Here is a 21,284-nt window from a genome sequence, read left to right as displayed (position 1 = left end):
AGAACAAAAGGTGCTGGGCTCCGCCATGTTCCTGTGACCACCCAGCTGCTCATTCATGGCAAAGTCTTCTCTGGAAGACCTGCCTTTTTGGACCATTCCCTGCAGCCAAGCCATCAGAGATCCTGTAGCATCCACAGTGTCGCCTTTGGTGCCATTATACTTTGTCCAGACATGCACAAGTGCCGTTTGTGGAGGGGGCAGGTGCCAGCTCCATCATGTCTGGTTTGCAGCATGCTCTTGCAACTAATGGCTGCAGCCCAGGCTGGCTGTGAAGGTTCAGACACTCTGCACAGATGGCGCAAGGCCTCGCCGACCACACTGCAATGCTCAGCCAGGTGATGCTCCAACTACCAGACTCTTTGCAGACAGTGAGAGGGAAGCAGAGCTATTTGGATCAACGCTGCAGAAGCACCTGGGCGGCCTGTTTATCTTCACTCAGGGTGATGATGACCTGCAAAGACAGGGCTCAAGGCCTTTTTGGGCAAGGATGTTAGAACATGCAAATGTGTGTGCACATGCAGGCTGTCTATGCAAGCTGTGTGTGCACAAGTGTGCGTGCATGTGCAAACTTGGGCTGCAGAGTACACGTGCGTGCGGGTAGGTGGCTGAGCAAGGTCCAGCACCCCTCAGCACATGTGTTTGCACGCACACCCATGTTTACTTGTGCATGTGCCTAACTAATAACAGAAGGCCCCTGATCTGCACAGCTCTCCCCACGCCCTGGGCACGCTTGCCTGGCCAGTGACAGAAGCTCTCGGCTCCGATAGCCCCTCTCCTCGCCTTTGTCTCCCTGGCTTTTATGGAGTGCAGGTTTTGTGAGCGGTCGGTGACAGACGGCCCCGGTGCTCGATAACTAGACAATCTGTCACCACCACCACTGACAGCTTTCACAAGGAGCCCCTTTCCTTTCATCCTTCCCGGTTCCCTTCGCCTCTGCTTGTCCCCCTTCCACACGTGCTCTCTGGCTTTGTTCCCCCCTAAAAGCCAAATAGCGACAGAAGCTCCTGATCATAATATTGCTCTAATCGAGTCTGTCATAATCGGATCCAATCTAATTATGTCCAGATCCCTCTCTTCTCCTGACTCTCTATTGCCTGTCCATCTGTCCCTCTCTTCCCTTCCAGTCTTTGTGTCCATCCATCTGTTATCTGCAGGCCTTTCTCCCTTCCCATCATCTCCCTGGGCCCCTGCCCCATTCACAGCGTGGCTGCCCCAGACCTTTCCTCCAGTGGCTCCCTCTCCAATCCATCTCTCTTAAAGGCCTCTCCATCAATCCATTTAGCAGCAGCTCCCTGCCTCCTCTAGCCCATCTGCTTCTCCCTTTCTGCTGGCTGCAAGATGCAGAGATGCTGTTTTGTTTGTATGTCGATCTTGATTAGCCCCAGAAACCTCACTGTTAAAGCTGTGCTGGCACTGGGGAAAGATCACCTGGGTAGCAGAGAGCTGTAGGTCCTAAGCAGCATCCTCCATCCCTGCCTCACCCTCTACCTCCTCTGAGCAATTGCACCACACACAAGCGCTCAGGCTGGACAGGCAGATAAAAGATGCTGGAGATAAAATGACAGGCCCCAGGAACACAGGGCCTCACAAGGCAGGCTAGGGAAGACCAAGCTTGAATCAGTATCTCCCCAAACTACCTTCCTTTTTCTCTAGCTCTGGTATTTTTCCTCCAGGGATGCATGCAACTGACTGGATGATGGACAGACGGATTGACAGACATGCAGGCACGGTGGTGGCGAGATTTAACTGGATATTCTTGCTGCACGCAGAGAAAGGACAAGGTCGAGCAGAGCTGGGGCAGACAGCTGCAATGGTACCCAGTGTGGGATCCAGGTGGCCAGGTATCAGTGTGTTGTGGATTTGGGGCGTGGGGTCACTCCAGGGTCTTCTGTGTCTTTCCCAGCAGCAGTGGGTGCTGGTCTTTGTCAGAGACAAGGGAAGCGGCAGAGATGGACCCTGGGGATGAGCCAGTCTGGCAATTCCTACACTCCTATTTGTAGTAGTCAGACCCTGATTTTAAACACATGTTGGACTTGGATGCCTGCTGGGTGCCAGCCAATGGCCCTTGCTTGCTGCGATAGTTATCCTGAGCTAAGCTGACTTCCTTCCTTCAGCTGGACCTCATTGCTGCTCATGGGTAGGACACAGAAAGCAGTTGTCAATGATCACGGCAGCAGGACTACTGGAGAGGGACCATAGGCTACAGGACAGAGCACTGGACTGGGACACAGGACTCAATGTATCCTTTAGACAGCACCATCACACAAAGGCTCCATTATGTCTGTATCTACTTTACTGGTCCATGGACCAAAGACCTGCCAGTCTACATAGGCAAAGGATCGGCTCAGGCCCACTCCACAGACACTCGAGGCACAGGGCACACAAAGCTCAGATGTCTTTAAAGTATTCAGCACAGACAGATCTAGAGCAGTTTCGAAGGCATGCAGAGGAGTAGCTCTTGGGGCAGGTAGCAGGTTTTCTCCATGTATTTATCTGGGAGTTAAAGCTAAATGCTCTCCCTTGAATAATCCATGCCTAAGCACTTGTCACTTGTGAAAACAGGGTCTGGTTGTTTGTATATGCCTTAAAGCAGTACGTAGAGCAAGACCTCAGTCTCTCTAAATCCTGAGCCAGATATCAAGCAGGCAATAGCCCAACTGGAAGCTGAACCCAGCCACACTGCAATACTGACTGTCAGGGAGAAGTGAAGGGTCTGAACGACAGTCCTATCAAGGCCATCTGTGGGACAGCTCGACTCCAGCAAGCTGCAGCCACCGCTGCTGGGTTCCAGTGCTGGGAACAGGAGAGGCAGCAGAAGCTGGGAAGACTGGTGAGGAAAGGATGCTACACGGGGAGCAAAAGTGTCATCTCAAGTAAGAGAAAGAGCGACTTCTTAGAGAAGTGACAGAGAGCATGGCACTACTAATACTGCTCTGCGATGTCCCAAGCTCTGTCCCCAGCCTGAATAAGGCAATGGTAGCTATTCCTATAGCTCACCCAACAAACTCTCCTGCCCTTTGTCAGAAAGCCTCTTTCTCTGGCCTCCAAAAATCAATCCTTTCACCCCCACAGTGGGCTTCATCTCTATTTTAGCTGCTGACAAAAGGTAGAAAACAACTTAAGACACCAATTTTTTCTTCCCGTCTCCACTGCTTCCTTCTCCCAGAAGCCAAACAGCCCTGGCTTTGTTCTGGGTATTAATTAACTTTCCTGCCTCTTAATATTCCAGAGCCATAAAGTTCCCAGGAGCTGGAAGGCCGGGTGCTAAGAAAACACACATTTCCTCTCCTTTCTCCTTGTCTCATTGACTGTCACCCCCATATGCCTCCCCCCTCAGGGCACAAGGGCAGCTGCAAACCCTCCTCTCTGGGCTCAGCCCCAGCCCTCTGCCTCCTGGGAGGCAGCCGAGTTCAGAGGTCAAGAGAGTCAGTGGCATCTTCTTTTTGTGCAGAAATCCCTGGTAGAGTTGTGTGGGGAGAGAGGAGAGGAAACTGATGCTTGCAAATTATGTGTGTGCATGAAGGGGGAAATGTGTGTCTCAGCAAGATGCCTGGGGGCTCTACAGCAGAGAGAGCATGTGCCAGCTGCCCTCCTCAGCAAAAGGAGTCAGGGGCTGCCCAAAAAAACCTAGTCTGGGATTTGATATAGGCTGGAGGTGGTCTGGGGTAATTCAAGCACTATCTCAGTACCAGAGGCATGGGTGGGAGTGCCATGGAGAGTCTGCAGGGTTATCAGTAAGGACAGTACTTCTCATGGATCCATGCAAGGCAAGGTACAGGCACAAAGCTAATTTTGGAGGACAGTCACTGACAGCCAGGAGAAAAGTGAGGCAGAGAGATCCCTGGGTTTCTACTCCTGGCTTGGCACCTTGTAGCCAAAAGAGAGCCAGCAGCAGGTAGTGAATTACTTCTCTCCAAGTACAACAGGAATGGTGGTTCCAGTGTCTGGTTGATCTTCTCCAGGGCTGTCCTGACAGCACCAGACTCACTGCAGCTGGGCATGGGGAGGAGATGGGAATAGGCTCAAAGCTGCAGCCTTTACCTTCAAGAGCAAAACACAGTGCAAGGTGCAAACAGGCAACTGCCCCTGGGAGCAGCTGCCCAAGCCTTTGCTGGCGTCAACGGCCTGTTTATTTTGAGGAGCAGTTCAGCAAGACTTGCTAGAAGTTGCATCACTTCTTTTTCCCCTGGCAGAGGGCTGCAGAACTTGCTTCTTCCAGGCTCCATCTCTTAAGGGTGAATCTGCCCTTGGCTGCTCAGCCACTTTCTCCTTTCTTCCCTCTTTCTTTGGTCAAGCATTGAGCAGGAGACAAAGCTTGCAGAACCCCCGTCCCACTAAACTGGCAGAATAAGTGACCTGCTGAACTCAGTGCCTAAAAGATGCCAAAGATGCCAAGTGCTTGGACAGAACTCAAAGCTGTCCAGCATCTATAAGTGTCAGGAAAAACTGGTTAGACCAGGAATGATGTAAACAACCTCAAAATGTAGTAGTTCTGGAAGAAATTCAAGTACTCATGCTTTGGAGCAACAAGCCAAAGTCTTAAGAGTCAGAAAAGAGCATTTTCCCAGTACCTGAACTTGATTGTGATGCTGAACTTAAATGGACTGAGCTTTTGTCTCCTCTGCTGACTGTGCTAGAGAGATGGTAACCTTTGTCAGCTGGGAGAGTATCTTAAATCAATGCAGCAAGGTTTGCCAGGAGAAATCTGTCAAAGCCAGAAAACAGCTATGTATCTCTAGAGCATTCCTGTGAATTGTTTCTCAGCTGGACTATGTCCTCCAGGACCAGCTACGACAGATGCAAGTGGTACTTGCTGCATCCCTTCCCTAGACCAAGAGGCAGCCAGGGGTACTCTGCTGTGAGCTGCTGCTTCAAAGACAACCAGACCCGGAGCAGGAAAGTTGTTTGCTTTCCATATGTTTTGCATAATTTCCCATGCAAACTTTTCTAATTATCAAAGCAAATGGGCTTTGAACGGGGGAATTCTCATTCACGTCAGCCTACCTCAAAGAAGGCCGTACCACCAGCTTTGCACTGTCACCCAGCACAACTTACTCTACCTTATTTAGCCAGCACACTTCAAAATACACACAGTTGTTCCTCAGAACTCAGTAATTTTGCTTCTATCGCAAAGATAAAAGTAAATCTACATGTATGTCGATACTCAAACTATTTTGCACATTAATGTACTGAGAAGGCACTTATTCCCCATTGCTTATTAGCATTAGGGATGCTCTAATTAATGCACATAATGTCAGGAGTGATGGAGGAAAGTGTATCAGGGGAGTTATCAACTTTAAGGTTTGCGCAGCTGAGGACAGCTGCTGTTATACCAGGATAGCAAGGAGGAACTAGAGATACAACTCAGCCCCAAACCAAAGGCAGCTACTATACATTATGATGGAAGACACACAAGGGGTCAAGCCTGTTTCATTTTTGAACTGGGGACATGTATCTACTGCAGATAACTGTACTCTGAAGGTATGGAAAGGATGGCTTAAGAGCGAGCCTTTCCAGAGCTAAGACACTAACTCCGGGCTTAAAGCAGCAGACAGCAATTCCCTAAAGGGCAGCGATTGAGCAGTCGTACACAAAAGCAGCAAAGACTTTCCTGGTCCCAGCAGAGGTGAATGAGCACTCCCAAATCCACTGTCAGCTCTTTGTTTGAAGATCAGGAGTGAGACTAAACAACTGAATAGGTCACAGAAATCCCGATTCCTCCCCTATTGCCCTGTTTATGATCTGGAGAGGGATGCAAGTGAACATAAGACCTTTTTGCATGGTCTTGTTTTTGTGTAAAATGAGATTTCATTCTCCACGTCACAAAAAGCAGCTTTCACCAACATTGGCTTTACTTTAACAAAACACCTTTGTATTTCAAATACCATTCACCTCAAGATCTCAAGAGCATCCCCTCACGCCCATGAAAACAGGGCAGTAGTGGGGTCCGTGTCACCGGTGAGATTCTCTCTCTGTGAGGGGAAGGGAAGCAGCTGCAGCCAGTCTGGGGCTGGACAGGGAAGAGAAACCTAGGGAGTAGGGTTCACTCTCGTAGCTTATTTACTTCCCAGATGAATCCTGCAATCCTGACTATTTCTTCCCCACCCCATTTCATCCAACAGTCAGGCCCAATTCCCCAGAGGGAAGGCTCAGATCTGCACGGCGCAAGCCTCGTCATCAAAAGCCAGCTGAGCAAAACAAATTTACTGACCATGGCAAAACAAAACGAGGAGGGCTGGAAACACCGATGGCTACTGCCTTCCTTTTATCCCTCTGAGCAGCAAGCGACACTGCTGGCACCAAGAGAGTTTGAGGGACATGCAAACCCCCAGCTCAGGGTAAATTTTGGGCTGACAGTCAAGCGAAGACTTGCGGTGTTCTCCAGCATTGGCAGCAGGAGGGAAAATGTGTCTCTGCTGCAGCGCCTGCCAGCCTAGCCCCCTTGCTTCTCCCCTCCTTTTGTCAGCCACTGATAGGAGGGTTGCTCATTGCACTGTCCACAGGGGAGACCTGTTGGCCATCCAAGGAGCGGCATAGGCACAGACAACGGAGGCAGCTGTTTGTTTGCCTCGCTAGAGAGCAGCTCTGAACAAAAAGCTGGGAGTGGAAAATGGGGCTGGGAGTGGTAAAAGGGTTTATTCCTGTTTGTATGGGGAAAACAAGGAGGGAAAAAAATTCCAACCAGAAACCTTCAGGGAAAGAAAAAGGAAAAAATTAAAAAAGCCCAAACCGAAGCACACAATCTAGATTTGAAAGACAGAAGAGTGAGCAGTATGGGAAGGACAGATGCATTTTTAATTTGAAAATTATCAAGAACCCTGTGTATATTGACCCAATTTGCTGATTAGCCATCACCGATCCCAACATCTCTCCACACAGCACTGCTTCACCTTGAATTAAGCATTTGCATTTTGATATGTACAAAACCAGAATGAACTTACCTTAGGGAAGGAAAAACATATTCTACAAAATTCTCTGCCAGACCACATGCTGTCTTGAGGTCCTCCGTCTCACCCCAAATACGTTCATGCACAGAAATAGCTTACTTGCATAATTCTGGGGAACTGATTTTGTTCTGACAAAGTTGGAATGAGTCCAAAGATCAGGAGTTAGAGGCTATGAAAATCCTTATTGTAAAGACAAGATATCTCCATGTAAATTGAGATATGAGTTTCTTCAGCATTGCTAGGAGAAATTAAAAGAAATCAGGCACAGAAACATTTCACCAAGTATCAGGAGCAGTTTCCTGATAGCAGGATGCATTATCAAGTGGAAAAAGTCTCCCTCAGGGTAGCACTGAAAGTACAAGGTCTGAATTACTTTAAAACTCCAGAGTGTATGCCTCGTTGAGAAAAGACTTAAAAACAATAAGCCCTCACTGTCCTCTAGGGAAGGGAAAGTGATGTCTGCTTTAGTGCTAGTCAGCTCTGATTTCTGGAATTAATCCTCTCTACCTATTTTTGAGCTCCTCGCTTTGGACAACAGCACTATTGCAACTTTAAATCACGATTGCTGAAGAACAAGTGAATTTTCATACAAAAGGAACAACCAGGAATATCCAAGTGCCTGGCCAGTCACAACTGCTAGCACTGAGAGCCCAGTCTTGCTGGGCACTAAGCAATAGCATTGAAGGAAACAAAGTGTGTGAGCATGCTCATTAAAAAACATCTTTATTATACCAGTGCCTAGGGAACGACCGAGATCAAGGTACCATCGTACAAAGCACTGTTTGGAGTGATCAGCTATCCCTGCCTTGGAGAGCTTACAGTTTAAACAACAGCAAGTTATTTCCCTGTCCTGTCTGAGGGGACATTGTCTTTCTTTTGTCCAGCTGTAGAAAGAATTAAAAGTTTCAATGCAAGTCAAAAACCAAATCAGACAAACTCTCTTTCTCCCAAGACCAAAACATATTGCAACACTCAAGTGTTTTTGGTCCTTTTGGCAGCAACTAAGACAAAACAGGCAATGGGTTAATTTGTAAGTGGAGGGTTTGTTTTTTTTTTTTTTAATTAAACGGAACTATTTATATATATACGAAACCCAGAAAATATTGCACCATTAAAAAAAAAAGGACATTTTACACCTAATCATCTGTTAAACACATCTTGCCCTCCCTGCATTGTAGTATACACAGACTCACAGCAACTGTTGGAGATTAACAGGCAACCTGTGCTGTCAGACACCATGGAAATCTGCTGGTCCACATACATCCCAGAGAAAATACCTTTACCCTTTCCACCCTTGCCTTCAGTTAGGGAACGCATCCATCACATTGTCGTCTCAGTGGCATTCAGGACCAATCCTCTCAAGTTGCTCAGAAGTAAGGACAAATTAAAAAGAAAGGTTTTGGGAACTTCTCAGTCACAGTTTCTTTAGGGCTTGGTCGGCATGGTTTTCTGGGAAAGACTCTTAAGTTTTAGGGCTCAGTTCCCAGAACCCAAGCAGGGAAGCTCTGGAGAGAAACATTTGCGTCCCTATCCAGAGAGAGGGGCATTCCAGTGTAGTTTTATCTTTGACAATTGTAATCCAAGGGCTAAGACTTCTCAAGCCCCGAGAGCATCTTCAGTAAGCCACAGCCCCAGGGTCCCGTGGGATGCTAAAAAGTACATCTGCTTTGGCGTTGATAAAATACGTGGCGATGAGAGAGAAGGTCAGAATGGCAATGCCCACAACCAAAGTGATTATCTAGGAAGGGATGAGAAACACTTAGCATTGTTGTTAGAAACACAGACCTGCAGCACCTCACAATTTGCAATTCACCTCACAATTCTCTGGGGGTCTCAGAGAAAGCTACAGAGAGCAGCTCACTACTGAGGCACTATGTACATTGAAATAAAAAGATACTGAGGACCTTCCAGCCTTAGACAAAAGCAACTGCCAGAGAGGATCAGGACAGCTTTTGTAGTTATCAACAGAGCACACAAACTGATCTTTAAGAGAAAAAGGTAAGAAAGTTGTATCACAGATAAAGAATGTATTGCATTTCAGAGTGGTCAACGCAGTTTGCAAGGATTTTTAGCAACCATTTAATGTGACACTTTGGCTACTCCTGCATAAACAGTCATCTCCTCCGGCAAGGACTGTAAATGCCTTCAACAAGCACAGTTGCTGGCAGAATCAACATCTGCCAATAGCCTTTGCATAGCCAAGATTACCTCCTGCTCAGCACCTTTCTGAAGCCTAAGTTCCAGACCAATCTAAGGCCTGTCAACCCTTCTCCTTGCATGTTAGGACTGCCATGCCCAGTCTCCCCTGGATATCTCAGACCAGTACCCATACAGCAGCCAGACGCTCATGTGCCGCTACAGCTCTCTCAGTACATTTTCTATTGGGTCAGCTCTTCAGGGATGGCTGGGCTTAAACTGTGCCTCTCCAGGGCACCAGTATCTACTGGGCTGTAACAGGCCGACAGACACAGGCAGGGCATTGTGCTTGCCTGACAGTGTTAAAAAGGCCCAGCGCCACACAAATAAATTGGTCAGATTTCAAATAACTATCTGAGAGATGCAACAATTGCCTGGGCTTGCATGGCCTTTGGGTGGCTTACTGCTAGCACATGATGACAACAGCACTGTGCACTCCTGAGTCTGTCCTGACAGGGTATGACATCATTGACAGCCAACCAGAGGGCATCAAGAGAGGCAGAGAGTCCCAAAGTGACTGTACACTTAACCCCTATTCTGCTGGCACTTAAGCCACATCACACCCAGCTAAGGAGTACGTAGAATCTGAGACACTGAACCAACAGAAGCTTTCATTTGTGAAGGTTTGTGCAAAAGTTATTTCTGCACGGTTGAGAGGGGATTTGAACTGCAGGAAGGAAGATCCGGGTTGCACATCAGGCAAAACACCTTAACAGTCAGACTCACAGGCTTGGCTCCCTGCACTTGGGGAAGGGGTTAAGGCTCCTGTCATTTCTATCTTTTATTCACAGAGCTCAGCCTGCTCATGGGACTCTTGATTATTCTGCACTGTCTCAGCTCCAGCGACTATATTATTAACCCAAAAATGGCTCGAGGTGGTAGGGTTATCACCAGTGATGCATTCTTGGTTACCTTGTTTTCAAGGATCAAAGCCTGGCTGCTCTTAACTAGGGAGCTCACGCAGGATGATGGCACAAGATCTTGTAACAAACTCTGAACTGTTTTCTCCAGCTGTCAGGAGATGTTATTCAAAGCTAGCCACACTTCTTTCTCTACTTTCTTTTTCAGACATGTACAAACTCACCTCTAGCTCCTTGCTGGCTACCAGAAATATTCGGGCATGGATCTCTTTCCACCGACTCTCTGTCCATGTAGAGTACTCTGTAGATCCCCATTGCCTCAGCTCAAAAGCAGGAGAGAGTGCTTTGCTTAGGTGAACAGTTGACCGAACACAGTAAGGGACTCGTGATGTTGAGTTTGGCTCTAGAGAACCCTGCACCCAGGCATATTCATACAGCTGCAAAGAAAACAGGAGAGTAAGAGACAGCAAACAGCCACTAGCAAATAACCAGACCATCCCTTGTTCTGGAACCTTACCTGTCTTTGGGGAGAGAGAGAGAGGGGCTTTACTGACTGTTGTCACTGTAAAGGGATCCTTTTGCCCACTCCTCCCCTGCCCTTGGGCATTAAGAGATGCCTCCTTGTTGGAGGAGTTTCCCAGTTCTCCCATGTGTTATTACGAGCAATAAAAAGCAATCCTAACCAGCTTTCCTCAAAAGCAGAAATCAACAAATTGGACAGCAGATCTGTCCTTACCTATCACCCCACTCTAATGGATACATACTTCTTTCTCACTGCTGGGTGTTTTTTCAGGGTTCAGGCACTCTTCCTTGGTGAGGTTTACAACAGTGCCTGTAAGGTTGGCCAGGACATACTGTACAAGGTAGGTAGTGTTCACAGGGCTGGAAACAGCAACGTAATGTTGGGGAACATCACCTGGAACAGTCAGAGAAATGGGATTGACGGGGAGATGGCCAGAAGCAGACAATGCTAATATGGCGCTTTAGAAAGCTGCCACGTAACATATGGGGTCAAACCCATCCCCTTGTTCTTCTTCCCTATGTTGCTCTTACCCAGAATTCCTTTTATGTCTGGTTTAATGATGGACTGAAACCAGGAATTGTTCATTTTAATCAGAAATCCATACAGCATTCGAGAGACCTGGAAAGAGGTGGAAATTGGTTTATACAAAGAGGAGAGAAAATAGCATCTTAACAGATATACCTCTCAAAATTATTTGGCTGACAGATGTTTCCCGCTACAGGGGTCAAGAGCACAGCAAAGGAGAGACTATATCTCACAACTGTATATAAGTCAGGACTGAGCTGTGAGAATTGGGTTTGATTCCAGCTCCACTGACTCCTTAGCTGATCCTTGTGGCACACACTGCCATTTCACCTCAGCTTCCTCTTCTGCTTTGTGGAACGAGGATAAAGGAGCTCTGTTTTGTAGAGGGCTCATGAAGCTTGATGTCTGCCCTGAGATCAAGAGGCAAGGAACTAGAGAAGGGTGAAATGGCGGGGAAAGAGAGAAGGGGGGGAGGCAAAGCCCTTATGGAAACAGACAGGACAGCATGCTGTGTAAACACACATAAACAGAGACAGAAGGGAAGTACGTGAGGGCTCATAAGAGATGCTAGGGACTCAATTCCATCTGCTCATACCGTTTTTGGATCTGCCTGAATAACAGAGGTGTTGTTGGCTCCCCCTGCAAGCCGGTAGAGAGCACGGGCAACCACTGTGGCAACTTCTGCCAGGGACTGCAAAGGAAGAGTGCTCTGTGTTAATCAAGATAGGCAGATCCAGCAAAACAAGCAAGGAGAGCAAGCCAGAATCTACACATCCATCAAAACGCTTACATCGTGCTAGCATTTGAGTGCCTATTGCCTTTGTCACTATACAAAGCACTCCCTCCTTCTTTCTGTCCTTTTTGGAAACAGCTTTCCCCCTCTTCCCATGACCCTGCTTCTATCTGCCCTTACCCAAAGCCCCAGCCACCCCAGATACAGCAGCTAGAGAAAATGCAAAGTAGGAACCTTAGCTGTGTCTGTGACATACTCCAAGGTCTCCTCAGGGCTAAGCCCCTCGGGATATTGCATCCGGATGTTCTCTGGAGTGTCATACATGCTCTGGTAGTATCTGAAAAGAAGGCAAACAGAGGTTGGGGAGGGGCAGAAAGAAACCACAGGGCATGGAATTAAATTCAGAGTATGCCTAAAGCAAACAGTGGGAGCAGTCTCCTGGGAGCAGAGATACAGCCCTGCCAAAGCACTGCCCTGCCACACACTCCTTAAACCATTTAATGAGGCTTTATAATTAACTTGGCCCTTCCACAGCTTCTCCCATCTGAGGATCTCCAAGCAATTTACAAGCTGTGATTAGCTTTCAGGTGGACAACAGCCCAACCTATTAAATGGGCAGAGAAACTGAGGCAAGGACAACCCATGCAGAAGGTCTCCTGGGAAGAAAGCTTTTGATGCAAGTCGTGCCAGTAGATTTTATTAATGCCTTATCTTGAAGGCGGCAAAAAATTCCAAGTGAACTCTATGAGAGATTTATACCAAGGCATCTGCAGCACATGCAGCTGAACTGGGAATTGGGCTGAAAGCCCACTGCATGGTCTTTGCGCCTGACATTCCCAGCCAGTCTGGGACTAATCCCCCCAGTCCAAAGATGGGTTACACCGCAGTGAGTTGCGCTTTCCTCCACCCCAGCTCTTCCCACCCCTTTACAGCAGTGCAGATTTAGAGGTGAAAGGGAAGCTACTTCCCCTTGATTACTACAGAGATCCTCAGAAATAGCAGAAAAGGATAGAAGGTGAAGGGAAAGAGACCATTTGAAGAGTTTAGGGAAGAGGGGAGAAACATACGTCTGTCCTCTACCCTACATTTCCACTTCCAAAGTTGCAGAGGAGCAGGGGATACCCAAGGAACATGCTGCAGTAGGGTCATGTGGGGTAAATGAAAGTGCCCTTTCCAATGCCTGGAGCCTTCTGCCATCACAAATAGAAAGCTATACTAAAAAAAAAAAGAAAAAAAAGCCAGCTAGCTTCTGGAAGAACAGATGAGGCTTAGGCACGCTCAGTTGCCATTTGCTCACCTCTGGCTTCCAGCCAGCTGTGGGGAACATTTTCTGTACAAAACTGGATTTCTTTTGGTTGTCAGAATAATTATGTTGCGCTTGTTCAATCCCATGGCCCATGTTTGCTCCTCTGCTCCCCCGCGGGGACTATGGCTCTACATGTATGTTAGGCAGCACACCCTGGCAGAGGTGTTGCAGGAGCTCAGATGCCCTCTGCCGGCTCTGCTGCCTTCGGCCATGGGCCAGCCTGCGTCCACTGACCCGGAAAAGTACCTGTTCTGGAAGGCGGTCTTGTGGTCAGTTAGGACCACTCCAGGGATGTGCCGGGCCCGGAGGAAGCGCTGGAAGGAAGATGGGGGAAGAGGCTGCGAATATCCAGCTTCTTGCAAAGTCACGTTTGCTCCCACGCTGCTATTACTCAGAATATCTAGCAAGTTTCTAACCTGAAAGAGAAAATGGCACTGTTCTGCTATACTTCTGGATGTGTAATTTCTCTGGAAAGGTTAACATCCTGATCATTTGCAGTGTGCTAAAGATCCCACAGCATTTTGGTTAGATGAATGACTACAGATTGCTTTCTATTACCTGCACTTCAACAGATTCATTCATCCGAGAGACAGGGTCTGTATGCATCCAGAGAATTGAGTCATTCCTTAGAGCCACCTTCACGAAAAAAAAAACACCCACCATAAGTACATGACTGGACATCACTGAGTCTTGCAGAGCAGGGAGGTCCAGTCCAAGGAAAAAAATCAAAAACAGTGGAAGGCTAGCTGGGAAAACCACAGCTAAATTATCACAGAGAAACAGGGAATAAAAAGGTTCCCTAACTTATCCCGCACCTGATTCAACTCTACAAATGAATGAATGTTGTCCAAGCGGAGAGGAAACTTGTCTTTTTCCATATCATACACCATTCGTGAGCTGCCAATATAATCAAAGGTCTCCTACAACAGAAAAAAATTAATACATGAATCACATACGGAGAGCTGCTTGGCACAACTAACAGCAATATTTGAGGCGCTGAGGTGGAACAAAACCAGGAATTCGAGGGCCAACTGCTGCACCAAGCATTTCTGAAGGTTCACATAGCCTGGCACACACCAAAAGACCAAAGTAAATATTACATTGTGCCTGGCTCCAAAGACAAAGTTATTGTAGGAAAGGATGCAGCAAAGGACAAAAAGGAAGGCAAAGAGCAAAAAAATCCAGGGGACAGCTACTGAATTCCACACGCAAGAAAGGCATGGAGGCAAAGTTAGACTTAAGTAAGCATTGATATCTAGCAAGATACTGTTTCTGTGAGTAACAGCAGAGAGGCATTAATACAGCCTTTACTCTGGCACAAGTCATCCTCTTTGTTTTTTGGTAAGGAGGACAGCAAGTCAGGGAAAAGGGCAATTCTCTATTCCAGGAATTAAACATATGAAGCTTTCCTGAAAGGAGGGGTGTCTGTTTCCCTGGAAAAAAGGGAGGGAAGGCTAGATGACAGAAATGAGTTTGTCATGGGAGCTGCAAAAAGCTGAGCATTGCCTGGGGAAGAATAGGTGCCCCTAAGAAGAGAATCCCCATGACAAAGAAGGGCAGTGAAGTCAGCCAGCCACCCGCACTGAAGTCAGACTTCCCCCTTGACTAATTTACAGCCAAGTCTTATCATTCCTCCTACATCCCGGGAGCATGACAGAGAATGTCTGCTCCATAGCACTGTATGCCTGTCTCCCCCAGGGAAATCCTGACTAGGGATATTGGTGCTGAGGAGGGTGAATGAAGGGAATCACATGGCCACAGCATGGGGCTGTGGGAGCCAGTTTCACAAAGCTGCACAAAAGAAGCCATCAATGTAGATGCCTTGAGGGGAACATCAGCTGTTGGCCATCAGTCCCTCTACATGCTTGTTCTGCTTTTCCACAGCTGCCAACTCCAGTGCTGGGCTCTCAGAAATGAGCTGCATTTTGCTCCTGTCAACACATATATTTTTAATCTAGCCTTTTCTGGGCTTCATTTCAGAATTTAAAGTCTGGCCATTGCAGTTCATCCTGAACGGGAGTGAGGCAGAGAACAGACATAAAGACAGGCACAATGGGAGGAGACAGGAGGGAAAGCAAAGTTTGAATCATTCATCCAGAATGAACTGTGGGGCAGAATATGCATTGCCCCAGTGGAAGCTCCATCTGCTGTTGTTATCCCAATGCAATTAAGATCCTGTTCTCACTGGGGGAGCGGAGAGAACCATGGTGTGGGGATGCAGACAAATGACTCCGCACAAAGAGTATGGAAAAAGTTCATTTGCAGGGAGCCAAGGGCTGATTTGCTATCTTAGAACAAGCCAAATTGTGGAGTGATGCTGCTGCTCTTACCCCTTGGAAGAAGGTGAACATTATATTCCTTTGCAGCAAATGAACATCTGATGCTTTATGAAGGGCTTCAGCAGCAGCCAAGTGGGTCACAAAAGAAGAGACAGCACTCTCTGCTCCAGGTGCAATGTTCCAGAAGAAGGAATGGCTGTCAATCTGTAAGCATGAACAGGTGGTGTAAGAAATGTGCAAATAGACAGGGGAATACTGTATTGGGAAATCAAATCTATCACCTCTCTCGTATCCCACTCATCCTACTTACAAGGGAAGAATCAAAGCACCCCACCTAATTAAACTTAAAATACCAGTTGCATTGCTGTGGCAGTCCTAAGGCCTCAGAGCCCTGCCACCGCCACCACCCCTCAGTACTGATCTGAAAACTGGGATTATCAAGCATACTGTAATTTTAATGCTAGCATCACTGTTCAGCATGAAGCTCCGAGATGGTGACAAAATGGAGTTTTGAACTTGCATCTCTGGAGAGTGTAAAGTGACTGTAAAACGGACTGCTAGATGTGGAAGTGAACTTCTTTCTCAGCTCTGACACCGACTCACTGCTTGACACACAAGATGATCTCCATGTGATCCAGCCTCTCCCCCCAAAAAGATACAGATGAGCCAACCATGCCGTCTCCCTCTCTGCAATGCTTTTTAAGGATGTGAAGTATCTTAGGAAAGCATAACAGACACGCTAGCTATTTCTACTTGTCTGGTTCCATCAGTGAAGAAAATGCTGAAAAAAGTCTCACATAACAAGACGGAAAGAAACAAAAGGAAAATGTCCTTATACTGAAAGAGCAGGTAAACCCACCAACTAAAAAGGCTTGTACCTGTAGAAACACAATAGCCAGTCAGATCTAAAAGGTTTGGAATACAGGAAGAAATGAAAAACATATGAGAAGTCTATTCCCATGAGACCCTAAGCCCACATCTTCCCAGAATCCTTCCAATCCATGCTCTACAAAGCAAGATTAAGAGGTACCTACTCGCGTAGCGACAATAATAACTTCCTTCTTGGGATCAACTTTTCCAGAGGAATTGATAGGTTGCAAGGTGCTCCACACATTGTAATCAAGAAGAGGATCACATACAACCTCTAGGAAGCAGAAGCAACATTACTTGAGACTACAGCAGTGATAAGTGAGAAATGAGCTTTCTGGTCAGCTGTAGCTCATCAGTGGGTCCATCAGGGTAAAGTAAAGTCACTGGCAAAACATTCACCAAGACCAGGATTTCAATTCACGTACACACAGTCTAACGGAGCAGTAATCTCAGAGCCATTCTTGATGATCTATGTAGCAGGTATTGGGTACCTTTCTCAGCCAGCACCTCTTCTACATATTATTTTCTAAACTGATGACAAGCATAACCAAAAATTCCTTACCACTTGAATAGTTTATTTTGGAAAGGCTCAGTTGGCAAGCAAGCCTTTACAGAAACTCTGAAATTTTCTTTCTTTTGCACAACTGTATTCCACTGGGATTTTTACCACCAGCCTTATCCCACATCACAACAAGGAAAGAGGAATCTGCTCACCTGGATTAATGCTGAAGGTGCTTTGGAGGGAGCTGCGTCTCATGCAGGTAACCGTGCTGGTGACAGCATGCATGTGGGAAAAAAGCTGCATGGCACAGAGAGGGTACTCGGGGCCAGATCCATCACGAGGAACGTTATGGTCTTGATAACACTGGATAGAAATAAAAATCATTACAAAACTTAGCCTTTCTGTAACAGCATTGTATACTGCATATAAAATTGGACCATACATTTTTACTGTAGATTTCAACATCTAAGCTGAGAGAAAACAAAACTTCTGCCCCCTTTCCCGAATAGTGCAGCAGTTCCCCTCTCTTACTCACTGAGGAAGTGCAGTACCTGCTTAATAACTTGTGTCTCATTGGCATCTTCAAGGAGAAAAATAGGGAAGTCAAAATCCTCATATGAAAGTCCACTCCCCACAGGATTCCACACAGTCTTATTGCAGTGTGCAAACTGAGGGCCATAATCTTTGGAATAGACACCTGAAAACAGAAAGAAATGGGCAAATCTGAGCCTGCATGAGAATAACAGACTGCAGCAGAGGTAGGGCCTGCTGAGAAAATAGCAGCAAATACAGAATGAGCACTATTATGGGCTGAGGAACCAGCTGACAAAAACTTGGAGAGATGGAGTTGGTCACTGTACGCGGCAGAGTGGCAGAGACAGAGCACTGTGTCACACAGAGAGAATGAGAAACATGCATGCTCAAAGCCATCACATGCCAGGAGGCTGGCATGAGCACTCAGTGAGCATTTATCACATGCTGAGAGAGCGGAGGAGGCACACAGAGAAACATTATATTTCAAAAGGAGGAACATACAAACCCGTATTTTCTGAGCTTATCATGTGCTGGAAGCACCCCTAAGGCATCTGTAATGTGCCAATCATTTTAACACCTAGATACCATGCAAACAGCATGAAGGCAGAGACACAACACATGCCAGCATACCAAACTCATCTCAGGAGCGTACATGGCATCTTTCACAGCAGAAAGCTTTGTGCAAACTACAGAAGGTGTAGCAATTTCTCCCCTCAAAGTGCAATACAGTAAATTTGCTGCATGAAAAAATAGTGAAATGAAAACCTAACTGAAACCACAGGGGAGTTCAGGGAGGCAGAATGTAATTTTAAAAAGCAGCAATTGGCCCAGACAGAGAGGTTAACACACGCTCAATTCAATCTGTGCAAACACAAGATGCTTTAATGATCACGTGTGGACAAAGTACAACTTTCACATGTTAAAGAAAAAGAAGTTACAACAACCCTTGGTCAGGTTTAACACTTTAGTGACTTAATGCTGTTTTAGCCAGCTTATATAACAGTCTTCCCCTAAACACCTGTCCCAGCCTTTGCTGAGAAATGATGAGATTCCAGCTCAGGCCAACTACTTTGAAAGAACATATCAAGCCTGTTATCTTAAACACCATTTTGACATTAAAGTGCAGCTGCAATTTCAGCTATCCTTTGCACTTCTTTCTTTGACCATACAATGCAAAGGCACTATTCCTCTTCCTCCTAACAAGGATAAAGACTTAACATTTCCTTACCAAACCCATCATTGGGGCACTTCAAACCAGGAGAGAATCCCTGGGGAGGGCTAGGTTTGGAAACGGCCACAGCAAGGCCTGACACTCGTGAGGTTCCCTTCAGCTGCAGCATTACCCTCCTGGAAGACAGAAAATACAACAGAAATTATGAATTAATTAATGAAGAGTTACAATTCCAACACATGCTAATGCTGGCTTATTACAGTTGAGCATGTCATGATGCTTTTGATCAGAATAACCAACATGTCCCTTTTTCTTCTCAGAACTGCATAAGATTATCCATACAGCAACAAGCAGAAAACTTCAGCTACTTCTTTCCTGCCCAGGAAGAGATGTGACCACTCTTAATCATGCTGCTTAATGAACTTTAGTAACTTCTACAGTGATGCACATGGCATGAGAATTTACACAGAGCAGAGCTCTTGTAACAGCAAAGCAGCCCATTTAAGAAGAAACAAATTCAGGCACTAAACCACAGTAAAATCACAAATGTTTCCACCTCACTATACTTCAGTGCAGTCAGGGCCGATTCTGCCATCTGTCACTTGAAAAATGACATTTTCATCACCAGATTAGGGACCCATATTGGTCTTTGGGGCTTCAGTCAACCTGAGAAGATAAAAACTGATGATGACTGACCTGTTGAAGAGGTTCCCATCAAGCAGTATCATGTAGGGTGGGTGTGGGCCATCAACAAGCACCCAGTTCAGGTCCTCCTCCTTCTCAACCACATGGATTACCCCCGTATCTCCGCTGATGGAGGCTGCGGAAAGAGAGTGTGCCCTTACTGTTTCACAGTGATCTACTTCGTTCACCCCCCCAAACCATCCCGGAATAGCAGAGCAGTATGTTACTAAGGGCTTTAGGGAAGAACACCTCATGGGATTAGAGGGCCAGAGGAAGCAATCTGGTGAAATGGCACCATTTAGCTAGAGCAGGACAGAAAAAGGAACAGTGGCTTTTAGTAGGGGAAAAAATTGCTGAACAGCATAGATTAAGAAATAAGCACTCAGGCTTTGAAAGCATCTTTTGTTTAAGCACATTAAAGCACTTAAGGATCTTCAGCTAACTAAGCACTAGGAGTTTCCTGTGACTGAAGAGAATAAGGAAGGACAGCAGGAAACTGAAGCCCTGAGAAGAAAGGCACACAGAGGAGACAGGACCTGCCTCAAGGACCACAGTCACAGAAGCAGTTCAGTGCTGCCCCTCAGCAAAGAGTAAAGATTGCAAATTCAGAAACTGAGAGCTCAAAGACAGCTCAGCACAAGGCGCAGAGGAGCACAAGGGGCAAAAGATTGTGCAGCAAAGGGGACTAGCAACAAAGCAGGTCCACCGCTTGCCATTTTGACCCGTCCCAAAGAAAATGGATGACAAAGGACTTTCATAAGAAGCTACTGGTAAAAACAAGCATTTTGTCAACCCCCACAGTTAGTAACCGCTGTCACTGTCGTAAACTGCCTGTGACTGGGAAGGCAGGACTGCGTACAGCTGTCTGACCAAACACTAGGCTCACACAGAGGGTGGAAGAGGAGGCAGAGAACCTTGTACCCTCAGTTATCTGACAGACCAAGTGCAGCTGTGCTGTCCTGTAGTGGCAGCTGACAACCTCTGCTGCAGGGAGTGGCTCACTGTGGAGGCAAAACTGAACTGGAAATGAGCAGAACACCGACTCACACTATCTTCAGCCAGCTTGAATGGGGTTCCCTTGTCTATCTTTTAATTTTAACAGTCACGTGGTCCTGCCTTCCCCATTTCAACATGACAAAAACCCCTTACAAAGTTAACAAGCATTACATAAGCAGCTCAACCAAGCCTCCCAGTCCCTTCAGCCATCACCTTCTCACTTCTTCACTTCCTGCTCCCTTCCTCTCATACTTTGTTATCCCCTAATTGCATTCTGCAGTGCTCACAGCTTTTCCTTGTACCCCTAGAAGCCGTGGCTTGGTTCTGCCCTGTGCGTGCACTGACTGCAAAAGCTCAAAATGCTGCTCTCGGCCTTGGCAGGGATTTTTGAGGTCTGTAAGAACACAGTCTCTCTAAGGTCTCCACTCCTCAGTTTAGCAGAAACAGGTCAGCATTACTAGAGCAGTATTAGAAAAGAGGGAAAAGAGTGCTGAAAACAAGGGCGATACTGATCTAGGCAAGTCCAATAGGAGAGCTGCATTACACCCCATCACAACCATGCCAAGGAGCTGTGCCAGGGCCCCGCAGCTGTACTCACACTGGCAGCCGATCTGGTGGGTGGCATTCAGGAGGCGAACACACGGTGCCGTTTTGTTCAGGGGGATGTAGATCTTCCTCTCGACAGAATTCCCCTGGCAGGAGCCTAGGGAGAAGACACAGCTCCACCTCAGAGGGGGACAAACCAGGGGCTCTTCGCATCTCAAAAGGCTCTCCCCAACTCGGGGAGGGAGAGGGAAGACGAGCCCCTCCCCAACTCAGAGGGCGACAGGCAAAGGCTCCCAGTGCCGCCACCTCAAAGGGGGCCAGGCGAGGCCCGCCCGCCCTCCACCTCAGTCGCGGAGTGGCCACACAACCCGGGGGAGGCCAGGCCTGCCCTGCCCTGCCCCGCCCCTCTCCCAGTCAGCCTCACCCGCTGCCAGCACGGCGAGAAGCAGCCCCCACCATGCCGGGAGCTGCGCTCGGCAGCTCCCCGCAGCAGCCTCCATCCCCCGGCTGCCCCAGGCTCTCCCCGCCGCCGCCATCTTCCCAGCCCTTCCGCTTCCTCCGCCGCGGCCACGCACAGGCACCGCCGGAAGCCATTCTGCACCGGCGGGAGGA

General features: G+C 47.3%; 1 protein-coding gene across 2 annotated transcripts in view; it reads right to left on the bottom strand.

Moving 5' to 3' along the window:
• The window catches only part of NCSTN (nicastrin), a 28,435-nt gene extending 7,189 nt beyond the window's left edge, over positions 1 to 21,246 (bottom strand). Inside the window, exons 1-17 of one of the 2 annotated variants that reach the window (XM_049806893.1) lie at positions 21,097 to 21,245; positions 20,725 to 20,829; positions 19,143 to 19,266; positions 18,504 to 18,622; positions 17,293 to 17,438; positions 16,954 to 17,104; positions 16,404 to 16,513; positions 15,421 to 15,573; positions 13,906 to 14,010; positions 13,649 to 13,726; positions 13,337 to 13,506; positions 12,019 to 12,121; positions 11,647 to 11,742; positions 11,057 to 11,144; positions 10,768 to 10,919; positions 10,228 to 10,440; positions 7,646 to 8,685 (exon numbers count right to left, since the gene is read on the bottom strand). In XM_049806893.1, coding sequence (XP_049662850.1) covers positions 8,563 to 8,685; positions 10,228 to 10,440; positions 10,768 to 10,919; positions 11,057 to 11,144; positions 11,647 to 11,742; positions 12,019 to 12,121; positions 13,337 to 13,506; positions 13,649 to 13,726; positions 13,906 to 14,010; positions 15,421 to 15,573; positions 16,404 to 16,513; positions 16,954 to 17,104; positions 17,293 to 17,438; positions 18,504 to 18,622; positions 19,143 to 19,266; positions 20,725 to 20,829; positions 21,097 to 21,208 — 2,148 coding nt within the window. In that variant the 5' untranslated portion in view covers positions 21,209 to 21,245 and the 3' untranslated portion in view covers positions 7,646 to 8,562. Of the gene's footprint in view, positions 1 to 7,645; positions 8,686 to 10,227; positions 10,441 to 10,767; positions 10,920 to 11,056; positions 11,145 to 11,646; positions 11,743 to 12,018; positions 12,122 to 13,336; positions 13,507 to 13,648; positions 13,727 to 13,905; positions 14,011 to 15,420; positions 15,574 to 16,403; positions 16,514 to 16,953; positions 17,105 to 17,292; positions 17,439 to 18,503; positions 18,623 to 19,142; positions 19,267 to 20,724; positions 20,830 to 21,096 lie in introns of those variants that run through there. The other variant, XM_049806894.1, reaches the window with a different exon arrangement.
• Between the last annotated feature and the right edge of the window lie 38 nt (positions 21,247 to 21,284).

The sequence above is a fragment of the Accipiter gentilis genome, chromosome 7, assembly GCF_929443795.1.
Source record: "Accipiter gentilis chromosome 7, bAccGen1.1, whole genome shotgun sequence".
In the NCBI taxonomy this organism is placed as follows: domain Eukaryota; kingdom Metazoa; phylum Chordata; class Aves; order Accipitriformes; family Accipitridae; genus Astur; species Astur gentilis.
The sequence above is the reverse complement of the archived record's forward strand: the minus strand, read 5'-3'. Positions and strand labels throughout refer to the sequence as shown.